The sequence below is a fragment of the Rhinolophus hipposideros genome, assembly GCF_964194185.1.
Source record: "Rhinolophus hipposideros genome assembly, chromosome: 20".
NCBI lineage: Eukaryota > Metazoa > Chordata > Mammalia > Chiroptera > Rhinolophidae > Rhinolophus > Rhinolophus hipposideros.
Genome location: NC_138066.1, coordinates 35845520 through 35861400, shown reverse-complemented (window position 1 = coordinate 35861400; position 15881 = coordinate 35845520). Strand labels below are relative to the sequence as shown.

At 42.1% G+C, this 15881-nt stretch overlaps 1 protein-coding gene across 1 annotated transcript; it reads left to right on the top strand.

Moving 5' to 3' along the window:
* Nucleotides 1–8784: 8784 nt before the first annotated feature.
* On the top strand, nt 8785–9342 carry LOC308489023 (uncharacterized protein; the record flags this gene model as incomplete). Its single annotated transcript, XM_081029551.1, has 1 exon — nt 8785–9342. The coding sequence occupies one exon, from the start codon at nt 8785–8787 to the stop codon at nt 9340–9342; it is 558 nt and encodes a 185-aa protein (XP_080885677.1).
* Between the last annotated feature and the right edge of the window lie 6539 nt (nt 9343–15881).

The window sequence follows — 15881 nt, the reverse complement described above, 5'->3', positions numbered from 1 at the left end:
ATAAGTCAGACAGAGAAAGACGAATATTATCATGATCTCACTTATCTGTGGAATGTAACAAAAATACCAAATTTATCAATACAAAGAACACATTGGTGGTAGCCAGTGGTGGAGTGTGTGGGGTGGGCAAAATGGGTAAAGGGGGCCAAAAGATACATACTCCCTGAGATGCAATAAATTAGTCATGAGAATGTAATGTACAAAAGGGGACTATAATTAATAATATTGTACTGCATAGCGAAAGTTGCTAAGACAGTAGATCTTCAAAGTTCTCATCACTAGAAAAAAATTTATAATTACGGATAATGAAAGATGTTAACTAGACTTACTATGGTGATCATTTTGCAATATATACAAATATCAAATCATTATGTTCTACAACTGAAACTAATATACCTATATATGCCAATTACACCTCAATTAAAAAAACAACAAGCATCGATATAAACCAGTAGAATTCAGAAGGCTTATAATATCAGAAAGAGCAGCTGACACTGCTGGAAGTGGAATACTGAAACACTGTTCTTTCTTTCTACCACTATGGACTCTATGCTTCCCTATGACATAGCAATTTCACTCCTACATATGTAGCCAGAAAAGAGAGAGACTTAGGAAGAATAAACATTTAAGAATTTATGGTTGACAATTTTCACATTTGTTGAAATACACTTGTGTAGATTCACAAATTCAAATATACCTTGGCTGTCATCTCATCGCATCTGTTTGCCACAATTTATAAAACCAAGTTATGTGCACGTTGGGATGTCTCACCTGAGATACTGACCCACCTAGAACTAGAGACGGAACACAATGGACTGATGCTCTAAACCCAGTGTGCGGCTCCTGCCTCCGTCCTCCTGCTTTGGTGCTGATTTGTCAACTGTCCTCTACCCAAGGTCTCTGATAGGCCTGGGAAACACATTTTGAGCAGACTGCCACAAGAGACACATGCCAGAGCCTTGAACCAGACGTTCGGAGGTCTCAGACTTGGACTCACGCAGGGCTTCATTCCCACGGACCCGTCAGGTGCTGACCTCTCAGGGCACTCCCCAATCTAAACACGGCCAAAGGAGCAAAGCTGAGAAAGGACAACTCTCCTGACCTTCCTCAACCCAGCGGGAACTATCACATGACCAGATGATGTCACATAACCAGAAATGTTGCCGGGGATGATTCCTCACTGTCTCATTTCTGGAAACGGTCCTTAAGTAGCACTCCCAATTAAGAAAAAGATCAAACAGAAATTTACAGAAGCCTCAAAACACAAAGGGAACAACTTCCTCCGTGATAATTTCCCAGTGACACAAAAACAACATAAACAACAAGGAAAGTCCTGCTTATTGGTCCCAATATTGGGGTCCAGGGTATAAAAGCCCCAGAACAGAAGGGGACATCAGAATCTGAGAAACTCACCTCTGAACAGAAATTCACCCTCCACCTCTGACACCATGTGCTGCTCCCCTTGCTGCCAGCCCACCTGCTGTGGGTCCAGCTGCTGTGGGTCAGGCTGCTGCCAGCCCTGCTGCCGCCCCACCTGCTGCCAGACCACGTGCTGTAGGACCACCTGCTGCCGTCCCTGCTGCCGTCCCTGCTGTGTGAGCAGCTGCTGCCAGCCCAGCTGCTGTGGGTCCAGCTGCTGCCAGCCCTGCTGCCGCCCCAGTTGCTGCTGCCAGCCCTGCTGCCAGCCAGTTTGCAGTTGTCCCGTGTACGTCCAGAGAACCTGCTACCACCCCACCTGCACCTGTGTGCCTGGGTGCATTCGCTATGGCGGGTCCAGCTGCTGCCAGCCTAGCTGCTGCTGATCACCTCGCCAGAGCACCACCGTCTGCACAAACACCTCTTGCTAACTGACTTGCCTTTATGGAAACAAATTAACCTTCTAGGCTTTGCTGACAACCAGCACGCTGGAGTATAATTTCTGTGACTCATCGGCCTGTTTCAAAGGTTGTGCATCTGCTCGACTAGGGTGGAGGACATCATCCTGATTCTTTTCTTCCTTGTGTCTCATGGATCATGTGCCAGCTTCGTGCGTCTTCAATATGGAGCATTGGTCTCTGCTTTGACTCTGAAATCCACACCTTCACCTGCTCCCACTGAGTAACATCGAAAAAGAAATTCTCATAACTGGGGTTTCTGCTACTGATCTTGATAGTAGTCTTCACAATCATGGTCTTTTTCAATGTATTCATGGTCTTGTATCCTGTTTTCTAATTTTCATGATTACTTTTGAGTTGTCTCTATAGATGCAAGAATTCTTACCTACATTTCATAATAAATCTGGTACCATTATTCATATCAAGTCGTGTTCTGTTTTATTGTACAGCATTCCTGATACAGGGACGTGTCACATACCACATACATTCCCATTCTGAGCCTCATGACAGCACCCCTCAAGTTATTTTCTCCCATTTTTCAGATGAGAAAATATTTCACTGTGTAATGTAGGTAAACGGTCTGAGATCGGAGACCAGGTCTCCTGCTCCTCTCAAGGGCACTGCAATCTACACATCAAGACAAGTAAAGATGAAACTGGGACTAAGCACCTGCCAGAGGTGCACTGGAGCTTTTCCTTTGACAATGGGCAGAACAGTGTCTTGCATATGCAGAACACATTTGTGTTCACACAGTGCTTCCCTAAGCAGGCTCCCACATCCGCCAGCCCCAGCTGTTTCAGTGAGGAGAGCAGTGAGCTTCTGTTAGGGGTGCAGCGACTGCATTGAAGAGCGCTCCTGAAAGCCGGGAAACTTCCTTTGTCTTGGGCTCTGAACAGCCCCACATGCAATTCACCTGCGCCCAATAATTTTGAGTGCTCCTTGTGTCCTGTGGGTTCTGGCCTGCGACTGGTACGCTCTGTCATCAGAAAGTAACGTGAGTGTCACTGGTGTTCCCGGCACTCCCCCTGCCTAGAGGTTCTTTGATGACATAGAATTGGTATCTTGGTATCATTTCATTCATCTCAACAGAAATTGGGATTAAGAAGCACGCTTATAAAACACACAAGCTCGGGCCATGTTTCCCAGGCTCCCAAACTTCGAGGCAATTTGATATCCTGACCTGGATGTTGTCATGGGGAAGTGAATTTCTAGAGTCCTGAGCGTTGAGAGATCCGTGCAATGAACATATAACTCTGGGGTCCAGTCATAATTTGTAGGCTGTAAAAGGCGAAAGTACAACTTCCTGTGTTCTATGAGATAAGGACACAGAAGCTAAAGGAAATCAAAATCAGAGTTTTCAGGAGAAAGGCGAAAAAGGCAAGAAGAAGAAAACAAAAAGGAAGGATGCACTATTCAAAGTCAAGATGGGCATTAGGTTGGTTCCCAAGGGGCAGGGAAACCTGGATCTTTGGATGTAAAACTGAATAGTAAAAGGAATAACTAGAGCCCCCAGTAGTCCAAGGCTAATACAGCTCTGGGAGAAAAATAGGAAGTTTTGATTATGGCCACCTTATTAAGAGATGTAAAGGTGCTTTGGGTTACTTAACACACTAGATGTGACAGAAAGTGTGATCTTTCTAGAGGATGTATCTGGAATCCTCTGCCAGGTTACTAAACTTTCCACCATGGAGAACAGATGGGAAGAATGGCTAACATTTATTGAGGTCCTACTATACACTGGGTATTGAGCTAGATTCCTTATCTACATTACCTCTCCTTCTCATACAATCCTGAAAGGTGGGCATTATTGCCCCCATATTAAAGCTGAGGAAATCAGTGCTGACGGAGGCAAAGTAACTTGCATGAAATTGGCACCAGCTACTTTTCCCCTCTTGGTGCTACTTATACTGGAATGCATCTCTGAAGACGGAGCATGTTGATGAAACAAAAGTGATGAATTCAAACCACACTCTAACACATTTTGAATTAAAACCACCTTTTAACAAGGTTTTCATCTGTGTCACACAAAATTCATTAATAGATGATTCTATTAGCAGCAAGCCAGTCGACTTGGGTGCTCATTTTCTGCAGCATGGGCTGAGCTCAACTGTAATCGACACAATCTTTTCCACACTGAGCTCCCGTGGGGACACCTTATAACACACCTGTCTTGGAGACACTGTATTTACCTTTACTGGTGAAGAAAAAGCAGTTAGTCTGTCTGACAACCGAAATATTTTGCTTTGAACTGCAGTTTAAAACTACAAATGTCAAGGAGTGTGTATTAAATGGAGGAACGAAAGGGACAATGAGACTCCATCGTGTGTATCAATGGAGCAAAGCAGAATAAGGTGCATAATATTTCAGATACTTAGCGATTTCCATATTTGGTTAACCTTTTAAAAGAAAGCGCCTCTTTCTTTCCCTGGGAACCGTGTGGCTCTTGGTACAGCTCCATGTGCACTGAATTAAGGATTTCTGGTGCTTCTGCTGCTGAGGTGTCCTGACCTTGCTGCAAAGGTGGAGAAACCCCGTTTGTAGGTCCAGCAGATGGGTATTAGTGTTTTTCACTCAACATAATTTTCTGTTGCATCATCCGGGTTGTTAGGTTATCAATAATTTATTCTCTCTGGTTGCTGAGAAGCATTCCATAGGATGAGTGTACCACTGTTTGCTTAACCGCTCAATCCACTAAAGGACATGTGAGTTGTTTCATTCTTTGGCTATGGTATTATGAATAGAATTGCTATAAACATTCATGAACAGGTTACTGTGTGAACAAAGTCTTCATTTCTCTGGTAGAAATGCCCAAGAATGCCATTTCCGGATTATATGGTAGCTGAATGTTTCCTTTTTAAAGTAACTGTCTGTTTTCTAGAATGGCTCCATCATTTTACATTCCACACCAGTGTTATACAGTGATAGAGTTTCTCAACATCCTCACCAGCATTTGGTGTTATCTACTTTTTAGTTTAGCCACTGAGATAGGAGTGTAGCGATATTGCATCATGGCGTTCATGTTCCCCATGCCTAACGGTATTGGACATCTTTCTATGTGCTTCCTTGCCACCTATATATCTTCTTCAGTGAAACGGCCCTCATTTCTTTGCCCATGCTTTAACTGGACTGTTTGCTTTTTATTTTTATTTTTCTGTTGAGTTGGAGAGTTCTTTATATATTTTAGATACTAGTGCTCTGTCGGATATGTGGTTTATAAATTTTTCTCCCAACCTGAAGCTTGTATTCTCATCCTTTTAACAGCGTATCTTGCAGAGCAAAAGGTTTTCATGTTGATGAAGTTCAATTTATCAATTTTTCTTTTTATGGGTTGGACTTTTTGTGTCAACAGTAAGAACTCTGCCTGGTCCAAGATCCCAAAGATCTTTTCCTATGTTTTCTTGTAAAAAATTTAGTTTTATGTTTTCCATTTAAGTTCGTGATGCATTTGAGTTCATTTTTTTATGGTGTGAGACTTGAGATTGAGGTTTTGATTGTTCGTTCTTTTTTTTTTGCTTATAGATGTCCAATTTGCTCCTTTGTCAAAAAATAGATGGGGAGCGGGGGGTTATCACTGTGTGAGGGATATAAATGATAATTGTCTATTACATTGTTTTGTACACCTGAAACTAATTTAAAAAAGGATTATTGAATAAATCTTATTATTAATATTAAAAAAATCATTTGGCACATTTGTGTGGTTCTGAGTCATCAATGTCTTTTAATTGGAGATTTTTTCCCTTCATATTTATTCTGATAACTAATGTATTTATCTTTAATTTGTAAATAGCTTTATTGAGATGTAATTCAAAAACCACTGAGTTCACCCATTAAAAGTATACAGTTCAATGTTCTTAGAATCTAAACAGGGTTGTGCAACTATCACAACTAATTTTAGAACATCTTCATCTCCCTGAAAAGAAACTTTGTATCCCTTTAGCAGTCATTCCCTATTCCCCAATTTCCACCCCAGCTAGGGAACCACTGATCTACTTTCTGTCTCTACAGATTTGCCTCTCTGGATATTCCATATATATGGAATCGCACACTATGTAGTCTTCCGTGGCTGACTTCTTTCCTTAGTGTATTGTTGTCAAGGTTCGTCCACATTGTAGCATGTGCCAATACTTCATTACTTTTTATTGGCAAACAGTTCCCATTGTATAGATACACTATTTTTTGTTTATTCAGTCATCAGCTAATGGACACTGGGTTGTTTTCACTTTTTGGTTATTATAAATGATGCTGCTTGAATATTTGTGCACAACTTTTTACATAGACAAATATTTTCGTTTCTCTTCAGAGTATCTCCAGGAGTGGAATCGTCTGTATGCATGATAACTCTATGGTTCATTTCTGAGAAATCACCAAACTATTTTCCAAAGCAGTGCACCATTTTGTAATCCCATCAGCAATGTATAAAGATGCCACCTTCTGCACATTCTCACCAACACTGATTATCTGTCTCTTAAGTCCTAGTGGGAATAAAGTGGTATATTGTGGTTTTGATTTGTATTTCCCTAAAAACTAATGATGTTGAGCACCTTTACATGGGCTTGTAAGCCGTTTGTGTATCATCTTTGTACACATGTCTATTCAAATTCTTTGTCCGTATTTAATTGGGTTACTTTTCTTTTTATTATTGAGTTGTAAGCATTTTTCATATATTTTGGATACAAGTTCATTTTTCCTATATCCTTTATTTAGTTACTTCTATTAAATGGATATTTTCTAGTGTAACATTTAAGTTCTTTCAGTAAGTGTGTGTGTATGTGTGTGTGTGTAAACTATACATATTATATAGATGTTTAAGCTCTAAGGCTTAAAATATATACCTTGATTTATCTTAATGTACTTCAAATTTATACTGATTTAATTTCAGTGAAACATAGAAACTTTATTTTTATACAACACCACACTGTTTCCTTTTCTTGTGCTAATATTGTTATGCATATTCTGTATATATGGTACAAACTCAATAATACAGTTATAATTATTACTTTATATATTTTTATGTCTTTTAAACAAGCTGAGCGAAGAAAGGAGAGCAAGTATATATCTGTAGTTATATTAACCTTCTCATGTAACCTTTCTGATTCTCTTCATTTCTTCCTTGTAGATTCAAGTTACCTCTGATGTCCTTACCTTACTCCAAGACAGCTTTGCTCTCACCTGTTTCCTTCCTGCTGTTGTTGTCAAATATGTTACATATCCAGCTGTGATAAGCCCGACAGTATAATTATTTGCATATTGTTTATGTAATTGCTTTCAAAATCAGTTAAGAAAAGAAAGGAGGAAAACATGCAATTGTACCCAATTGTACTACATAGCCTTCCAGACCTTCTGAGATGACTGTGCTCTACTTGTAATGGAGGAGCTACCAGCCTCATTGTAATTATTCTCCACTGAGATTGCCACTGTTTCTATGCCCGTAGGCATGGAATTCTCCAAGCTCCGTTCCAAATAAAGTCAGTTTCCCCAGGGAGAGCTACAAAACTCTTAGTCCTTAAGACCTGCCTTTCCCTCTGGGCAGAATCTCTGTTCGGGGCACCAGGATTCGAGAAGGGATCCACTTTTCCTAATGTGACACCCCCACACTACACAAAGTGGGTCCCCACTCCTTGTCTCAGCTTGCCCCTCCCCACATGAAACTCTTCTGTATGAGCAAAGTGGAGTGTGGGCAATGAGACTTGGCTTCACTGAAAGCAAGTGGGCTTGACTGAGTGAGACCAGGGAGGCTTGGTCTTTCTCTAACTGGATGGAAGAGAAACGGTTGTATCCATCAGTGCACCTCCTTTCCAGGGCACTCCAAATCTCTGAACTTCCCAAGAACTGCAGGAAACAAGCAAACAGAGGGGCTTCTCTCTGTATGCTGAGTTTCCATACAGCTGAGGAAAGTAGCCACCCTTCACTCGGATGAAGGTAAGTGAGCTTTGATCCACATTTGCTCCCAAGTCCCTAGGCCCTTGGTCTTTCCCACCTTGCTGTACAAACCTTGGCTTACTATGCCACAGAGCCCTACTCCTGTTCCATCTTCTTGAGAAGACGAAGTCTCAGTGTAGTGAACTTCACGCCTTATTCTGATTGGTGGAATTGTACGAGTAAGGAGTTGGGAGAGAAGATCATGGCCCTGGGCTCTCCTGGGCACTTTCCAAGAACATCCTAGGCAGCTTCCGAAAAATACAGATTTTCAGGCTTCACTACTGGGGGTCTGTGTCACTTGGTTATTTCATAAAGAGGCGATATGATAATTTCACGTGCAATTCTGATTCCTGAACAGAGCAATGCTGCCAATAAGAATCAGTAATGATGAGGAAATATACCAAAATGTATTGCTTGGATTCCTTTCCCAACTCACTCATTACCAGCCTGCACCTGGAGCCATACCCTTTCTCATTGCTCAAGAATCACTCACAGTGGGGGGGTCTTCTCCTGCCAGGATCCCTTAGTACATTATTCTGAGTGGGCATTATTTCATTCCCGTTGACTTCTCCCAGCTTTGGCCCCATCTGCTCTGTGTCCTGAACTCATGACTCACAGCTTAGGCCTAGGTTGAGTCATGAAAAAGAGAAACATAGGGACATTAGTGACAAATGGTCAGTCCCATCACAACCAATTGGAGGAGAGAGCTGCAGTCTTGAAACTTAGACAATACACACAAGGAAGGAACACAAGAGTTGGTTTGAAGGCAAGATGAGAGTGAAGATACCTCATAGACAGGAAAAACACATTCTATCTAACTTTGCAAGAAAGAAATGCTTACAATTATCTCATTAAACAATTGCTTATCTATTAAGATAAACAATAACAAGGAAGAAGCTTCCCCAACAGGGTATAAAAGGGGATCTGAGCAAGAAGAGTCAGTAAACTCACTCTCCTGGAAACCCACCCAGACCCTCCACCCTCTGACACCATGGTCAACTCCCGTTGTGGCTCCGTCTGCTCTGACCAGGGCTGTGGCCAAGGCTGCTGCCAGGAGACCTGCTGCCGCCCCAGCTGCTGCCAGACCACCTGCTGCAGGACCACCTGCTGCCGCCCCAGCTGCTGTGTGTCCAGCTGCTGCCGCCCCAGCTGCTGTGTGTCCAGCTGCTGCCGCCCCAGCTGCTGTGGTTCCAGCTGCTGCCGCCCCAGCTGCTGTGTGTCCAGCTGCTGCCGCCCCAGCTGCTGTGGTTCCTCCTGCTGCCGCCCCAGCTGCTGTGGTTCCTCCTGCTGCCGCCCCACCTGCTGTGGCTCCTCCTGCTGCCGCCCCACCTGCTGTGGCTCCTCCTGCTGCAGGCCTACCTGCTGCATCTCCAGCTGCTGCCGCCCCTCCTGCTGCATTTCTAGCTGCTGCCGCCCCTCCTGCTGTGGCTCCAGCTGCTGCCGCCCCAGCTGCTGTGTGTACACCTGCTGCCGTCCAGTCTGCTGCCAGACCACCTGCTGCCGTACCACCTGCTGCCGCCCCAGCTGCTGCGGATCTTCTTGTTGTTGAACCCCTTTTCTCACCACCAGCCCTGAGTCAACTACCAGTGTATCAATCTTGTTCTCATTTCCTTTGTCCACAGCACCTGGCCCTGTTCTGATATGTTCCTATGTTTATTCATCCCTACATCATGCCACCAAGCAACTATTTAAGAGCAACAATTTAAATACCCCGCAAAACCTCTATGCCTATTGCCTTGGCATTCAGTCAGATGACCACATGTCTACACTACTTCATGGGATAGGCTCCTAATCCTATGATTGCTGTGCATGGTTTGGCCTGCACAATGAACTATGTGGGGTGGTAGAGTAACTATGTCTCAATAAATACTACTCCCTTGGTATCAGACATATTCGTGACCCTTAATTATTTTTCAGTGTTGATTATGAATTGGAGATAAGTTTGAATATGTTACGGGAACAAAGAAACTGATTTGGCATATAGCAATCAAAGCCTATATTAAAGAAAATGCCAAATAGTTACGTTTTCCCCAAACCGGATTGCCTACCTTGTCTGCCTTCAAGCTTGTTGAGAGAAAACAAGAACAACCTTTTTGCTATAATTGAATTACGAACCATCTGTTTGGGAAGCTCATAAGTTGAATGAGATCCAGGTCCGATCCCTCAGATAACTCATAATGAAATCCTGGATGTAATGAAAGACGGATGTCAGGTAGAGAATGTTGGTAATATTGGTGAAAAAGAGGAGTCTATTCCATTGGAGAAGAGTAATATATAAGGATTGATTCCTGGGAATAAAATGTGTCAAGTGTGAAAATTCAGGGGAATGTGTACAGCTTACAAACACGTAAGATGAGACAAAGAGAAGGGGAGGACTGGATGAACGCCCCTGGATGAAAGAGTGCTTACATCCTTATGAAGACAATCTTATTTTAAAAGTACCAAAAAGACACTGTCTCAGATGCTGACAGACGGTGCACTAGGAGCTGGTCCATCTCCCTCCAACGGAGTGGCTCCATTTTATCTCATTTGGACATCTACAGTGAGCTTCCAGGTGAGAAGGCATTTTTTAAAAGCTTTAAAGGTTTGGAAATCATTAAGTTAAAACAAGAAAGCCACACCAATGTGAATAATGTGAATAAAATACCAAGAAGGTAGTATAAGTGGGAAAATACAGATGACACATGTTATATTTAAAGTAGGAGTACAAAACAAAACAAAACGCACTGAACTGGCAAAATTCTCCCATTCTTCCCTGGTCTATCTATGCATTTCATTTAATCCTACTGAAGTGAATAGTAAATCTCATGCAATCTGATCTTTCTGATACCACTTCTCCATCCAAATCCTGAACAATGTCCAGGGAACACCTGTATCAGAATCAGAATATTATGATGTAAAAATGCAAATTCTGTAGCCTAAGATTTTCTGTATCAGAATCTTTGGGGAACAGGCTAGGAATTTAGCCTTATTATCAAGTTCCCAAGACAATTCTTAAGCCCACTAGTGCTCCAGAACTGCTACAAAGTCTAGCTCTCCAAAGGCACTTACCACTGCACAAACACACCACGCTCTCCCACGTCTCTGTGCCTCTGTAGGTGTTGGCATCACTGGCTCAAGTGCACCCTCCACCTGTCCCCTTCTTCTTTAAGGTCCATGTCTAACGGTCCTTTTCTGCATCGCTTTTAGACGGTTAGTTACTCCTCCTCCCATGAGGGGTCCATAGCACTCAGTTCTCTGTATAGAATTATTCTTTGGACTGTCACTATTTATTTACTTATCACTCTTCCTATCTACACTGAGTTTATCAAAGGTGGGGGTTATATGTTTTATTCAACAGCCACGTGTATAGAGCCAGCTCCTGGTCATGCTGTGAGCTAGGTATGGAAGTTATAAAAATGACCCATTAGTACCTTTTCTGAGGAAGCTCAGGAAAAGTGGTGGTAAGACACTGCGAAACACATAAGGAGCATGCCCCCGGAATATTGGAAGAGGTCTACCTAAAGGAGGGGTAGTTTGGTGGAGAGTATCATGGAGGGCTTGATGGAGGAGGTAACGACCCCTAAATCTTAGAGAACAAGTAATATGGAGGTTCATGTATAGTGCCTGGTACAGAATAGGGGGTCTCTCCACCACTGTTTGCTGAATCGATCAGTTAAGTGACAACCTACAGCTCCACAGGACTCCAGTTTTATGATTCTGTCAAACCCAAAGACGCTTTAAGATGCTCCTTTCTGACCGACACATACCTGGTCTGCAAACATGGGCCTGCTATTGGGATCCCAATTATGAGTCACTTGGAGCTCTTTCAGGCCTCAGCCCAATCCCTACACGAGCCTGTGCACGTTCTGAACACAGAAGACCGTGGGATTGGTGACTCACTTTCACTCTCAGGACAGTAATTCTATTTTAAGGGCATTATGCATTCCTGCGAATGTTATGTATTGGGGCAAAAATCCGTCATTTGGCTGACACATCCCCTGAACCATCAGAAAAGGATTAGGACAATGCCCTGAATGTCTTCTATACCCTTTAAATCTCTTGCTATGACTATCATACAATAAAATCTCATTCATTTGCACACATCCCATTTGGGACACGGGCAGGCTAATCTCCTCTGGCCTGCACCTCTGTGAAATTCGGCATCTTCCATAAAATGATTGTGTGTAAGGCAAATTGAGAAGGTAGATATAATTACGGAAGATATATTTAATTGAATGTGGACCTACTTAATGCTAACTACAAGTGAATCATCTTTCTGTACCTAAGCCTTGAACTTATCACTTAGAAACAATCTTTAGCTCTGATTCTTACTTATGCTTTAAATGTATTGGAGGGAAGCTAAAAGGCATTATTTTTAAAAGTTCCAGCTAATCAAATTTACCAGTCTGCCTTCTTGGTTTTTGAATCGGTGAAATGTCCTTAATACTGCTTCTATGGAGTCATTTTATACCTTAGTATTTTATTATATTTTAAAAGATCTTTAACATTATTTAAATGTTTCTCAAGCTCCAAAAATGTTTCTTGAGTATTTACTGTATGCCAAGGACTTCGCTAGATGCTGGGGATTCAAAGAAAAATAACATGTTGCAGCTCCATAGCCAAGATGGAACTGTGGGAATAGCAAGGGAATAACACCAAATAACTGCTTGAAAGAATAAGAGATGATATCAGAGGGTCATTGGGCTAGGTTCTTGCTAGGCAGAAGATGAGGAGTAGACTTTCCGGGGAGCCGGACAGAATTACAAAGGGCAAGGTCTGGAAAATATGGCTTCCACTTAGGACAGTGAGGAAGATGGGAGAGGGGTGGAGATGTGCCTGGAGTGGTAGGTGTGTGAAGGGTATTGATGCCATGCTAAGGAATCTGGGATTCGTCCTAAGGGCACCAGGGAGTCCACAGCCTTTCGTCTTAAGCCTTCAAGTCTGGCAGTGCCACACAAAGGCTGGTAAAGAGGTCACAGCAAGAAACCACAGTGCACAAGATGTGTTTCTTAGCCAAGCCAAGTCTTCTTTTTGTTTTAAAATCTGACTTTATTTGAAAAATACTGAAAAGAAGGCAAAGTGCCTGCAACAATCACAACATTTAAAAAAATCATGTAAAGTGAGAAGTCAAAGTCTCCCTAAGGACTTTCCTCCCATCCCTAGATTAGACAGATATCGTTACTAACTTTCTCCCATGTTTATACAAATACATGTATGTGTCAATATGTATACACACATGTCACACTCCCTCCTATGGCCTCCTGTGGTACATTTATTCATTCATTCAACAAATATGTATTGAATACCCACCACACTAGACAAGAGCATTCATTCTAGGAGGACAAGGTAAGGGTCAAACTCGGGAAATTTATAACGTTGTTAGACTTAGTTTAGTCACCTCATAGCTCGCTGTTCAGCTGTCTTCTTTTTTGTTTTTCTCTTTCACTGCTTGATTTAATAACTCTGCTTGGTTCCCTTTCTTAAGACTATACATGTCTTATTTATCTAATTAATCAGCAGAGCCTGGAAAGAACTAACCTGGAAAGAACAATTTCTCAATTCTCAGGTACCCGGACACCGGGACTCATGGTTGCAACTCCCTTGCAGCTTTTGCTGATGATATGTGACATACTCCAGCCACGGCTGCTGAATTCGAGATAAGCTTATGAAGCAGACCAGGCCACGGGAGGTGATTTCTCAGACTGGGCCCTGGGAGGCAATTTCTCAACTGTCAGCTCTGAAACTTACATGACCAACTCCTACTTTTCTTTGTGCTTTCCCCACTGCCTGCCTGCCTGACTATAAAACCTTTTGCTTATCCTCAGTTTGGGGAAGGTGGTTTTTTTTTTTTTTCCTGGACATTAGTCTGCCATCTTCCCTAGCTGCTGGCATCTAGAATAAAGTATGCTTTTCTCCTAATCAACCTTGTCACTCAAGTTTTTGGGCCATGGCCAATAAGAGGCTCCAGACCTGAGTCTGGTAACAACAACACAGACAATAAGCACAAGAATGAACAAGGTAATTTCAAACAAAGATAGGTACTAGGAAGACAGTTAAAAAAAAAACACAGAGTGCAGTTGTGATGGGAGAGACTCAGGAGTTTCTTGAGATTAGGTGGTTGGAGCTGGTTTCTCTTGGGAAGGGAATGATTTGAGTTGACACTTGAGTGATGTTGAGAAGCTAGAGATTGTGATCTGAAGGTCAGGCCTTTCAGGCAGAGAGAACAGTAAACGGTAAGACTGTATAGTGTGAACAGGCACAGAAAAACCACTAGTGCGGCTGGAGATCAGTGCTGGGGTGGCAGATGGGGAGGAGTTTTCTAAGGAATGAGCCTGGAGAGGTGAGTAGAGAACAGTTTAGGAAGAGAATCATAGGTCAAGAACTTTGAGATTTTTTTTCTAAGTTCAAAGAAAGGTAAGCCATTGAAGGCTTTCTAAGAATGGATTATATGACGAACAAAGGAGCAAGCAGAGAGACTAGTTAAGAGATTATTACATGAGTACATGTGAGAGAAGACAGGTGCTTGGAAAAATATAGTGCCAAGGGAGAAAGAGAAGAGTGAGTGCATTGGCAAAGGTTCTGGAGACATAGTGGAGACTAATTGAGGGCCTAGACATGAAGGGCAAGAGAAGGGATTAATCACGGGTCAGCTAGAATTTTAACAACTGAGCCTACAATAGTGCCATTTTACTGATATGAAGACTGAGGGAGGAGTAAACCTGGGGGAAGAGGGTGATCAAGAGTTCTGTTTTGACCATGTCAACTTCGAGATGAAAATATCAGGTAGGAAGTTTGCAGTTCTGTGGAAACGTCAGGGGTGGAAATAAAAATGTAGTGTTCTTGGTCATTATGGAGTTGGGTGAAATCACACAGGGAGAGTGTGCAAGTAAATAAAGGATAAATGAGATGGAGGTATTTCAACATTTAAAGGTCAAGAGAGGAGAAGCTGCAGTCCAGGAAGATTAAGAAATGTGGGATTATTGGATCAGAGATTTGTCTTACAATTTTAATAACTATTGCAAACTCTTCCTCCAAAGAGTGGTATCAATTTGCACTTTCACCACACATTTATAAACCTTCTGGTTTATACACAATGCCACCAGCCCTGGCTATGATCAATCTTACTATTATTTTTTTATTATTATTATTACTATTATTATCACTATTATTATTTTGCTAGAACAGAAAAAATAGTATTTTGTTGTTTTAAATTGTATGTTCTTAATTACAAGTTGATTTAAACATCTTTTCTTATGTCTTTTAGCTATTACATTTGCATCTATTATCCTGAGGGGAAGCAGAGGGTGCTACCCCAAAATATGCCTTTTAGGCCTAAGGATTATTTTAGGATGATTATTTTTAAGAAACAGCAGACATAGAAGAAGCTCTGAAAATGGAGTAGATGTTACCCTTTTGTAAGAGTTATTTACATTTATAAGGGAAATCTCCATTTTGTTAGGGTGTCTCCCTTTCTGTACCTGGAAGACAAAGATGATTCCAAATCTCTAGAAACACTTACCAATGGAGAAGGTGACTTAAATCTGCATAACAACCTTTCCCTTGTTTACTGTGCTTTTCCTGGTCACCTCCCATAACTGACTTCCTCACCCCCTGCCTCTCCCTAACATCTTTTGTCTTTAGCTAGAGATGATATTTAAGATGGTGGTTTGGTTTCCCTGGGTATTTCCCATGTATACGGGAGGTATACATGTTATTAAACTTCTGTTTGTTTTTCTCCTGTCAATCTGTCTTTTATTATGGGGAGGGAAGATGTGTCTCAGCCAAGAACCTAGAGGAGTAGAGGTAAAATTATTCTTCCTCCCCACAATCCTCTCTAGAGCCCACCATCCACCCACAACATGCTCCATTTCTGCCAGTTCCATGTGGGCCTCTGCTTCATTCTTTAAATTACCCAGTTGCCGTAGCTCCACCTCCAATGTTGACATCTCATTTTGGGGGTTTGAAACTCTAGCTATGTATCAGAATTACCTTGGAAACTATAAAGAATAAAGAGGGCGCTGTGTAGGCTCCTCCCTAGCCCTTCTGAGTCACACTTTCTGAAGCGTACTGAGAGCCAAGCCTAGTAATGTGCTTTCTGCCTGGGAC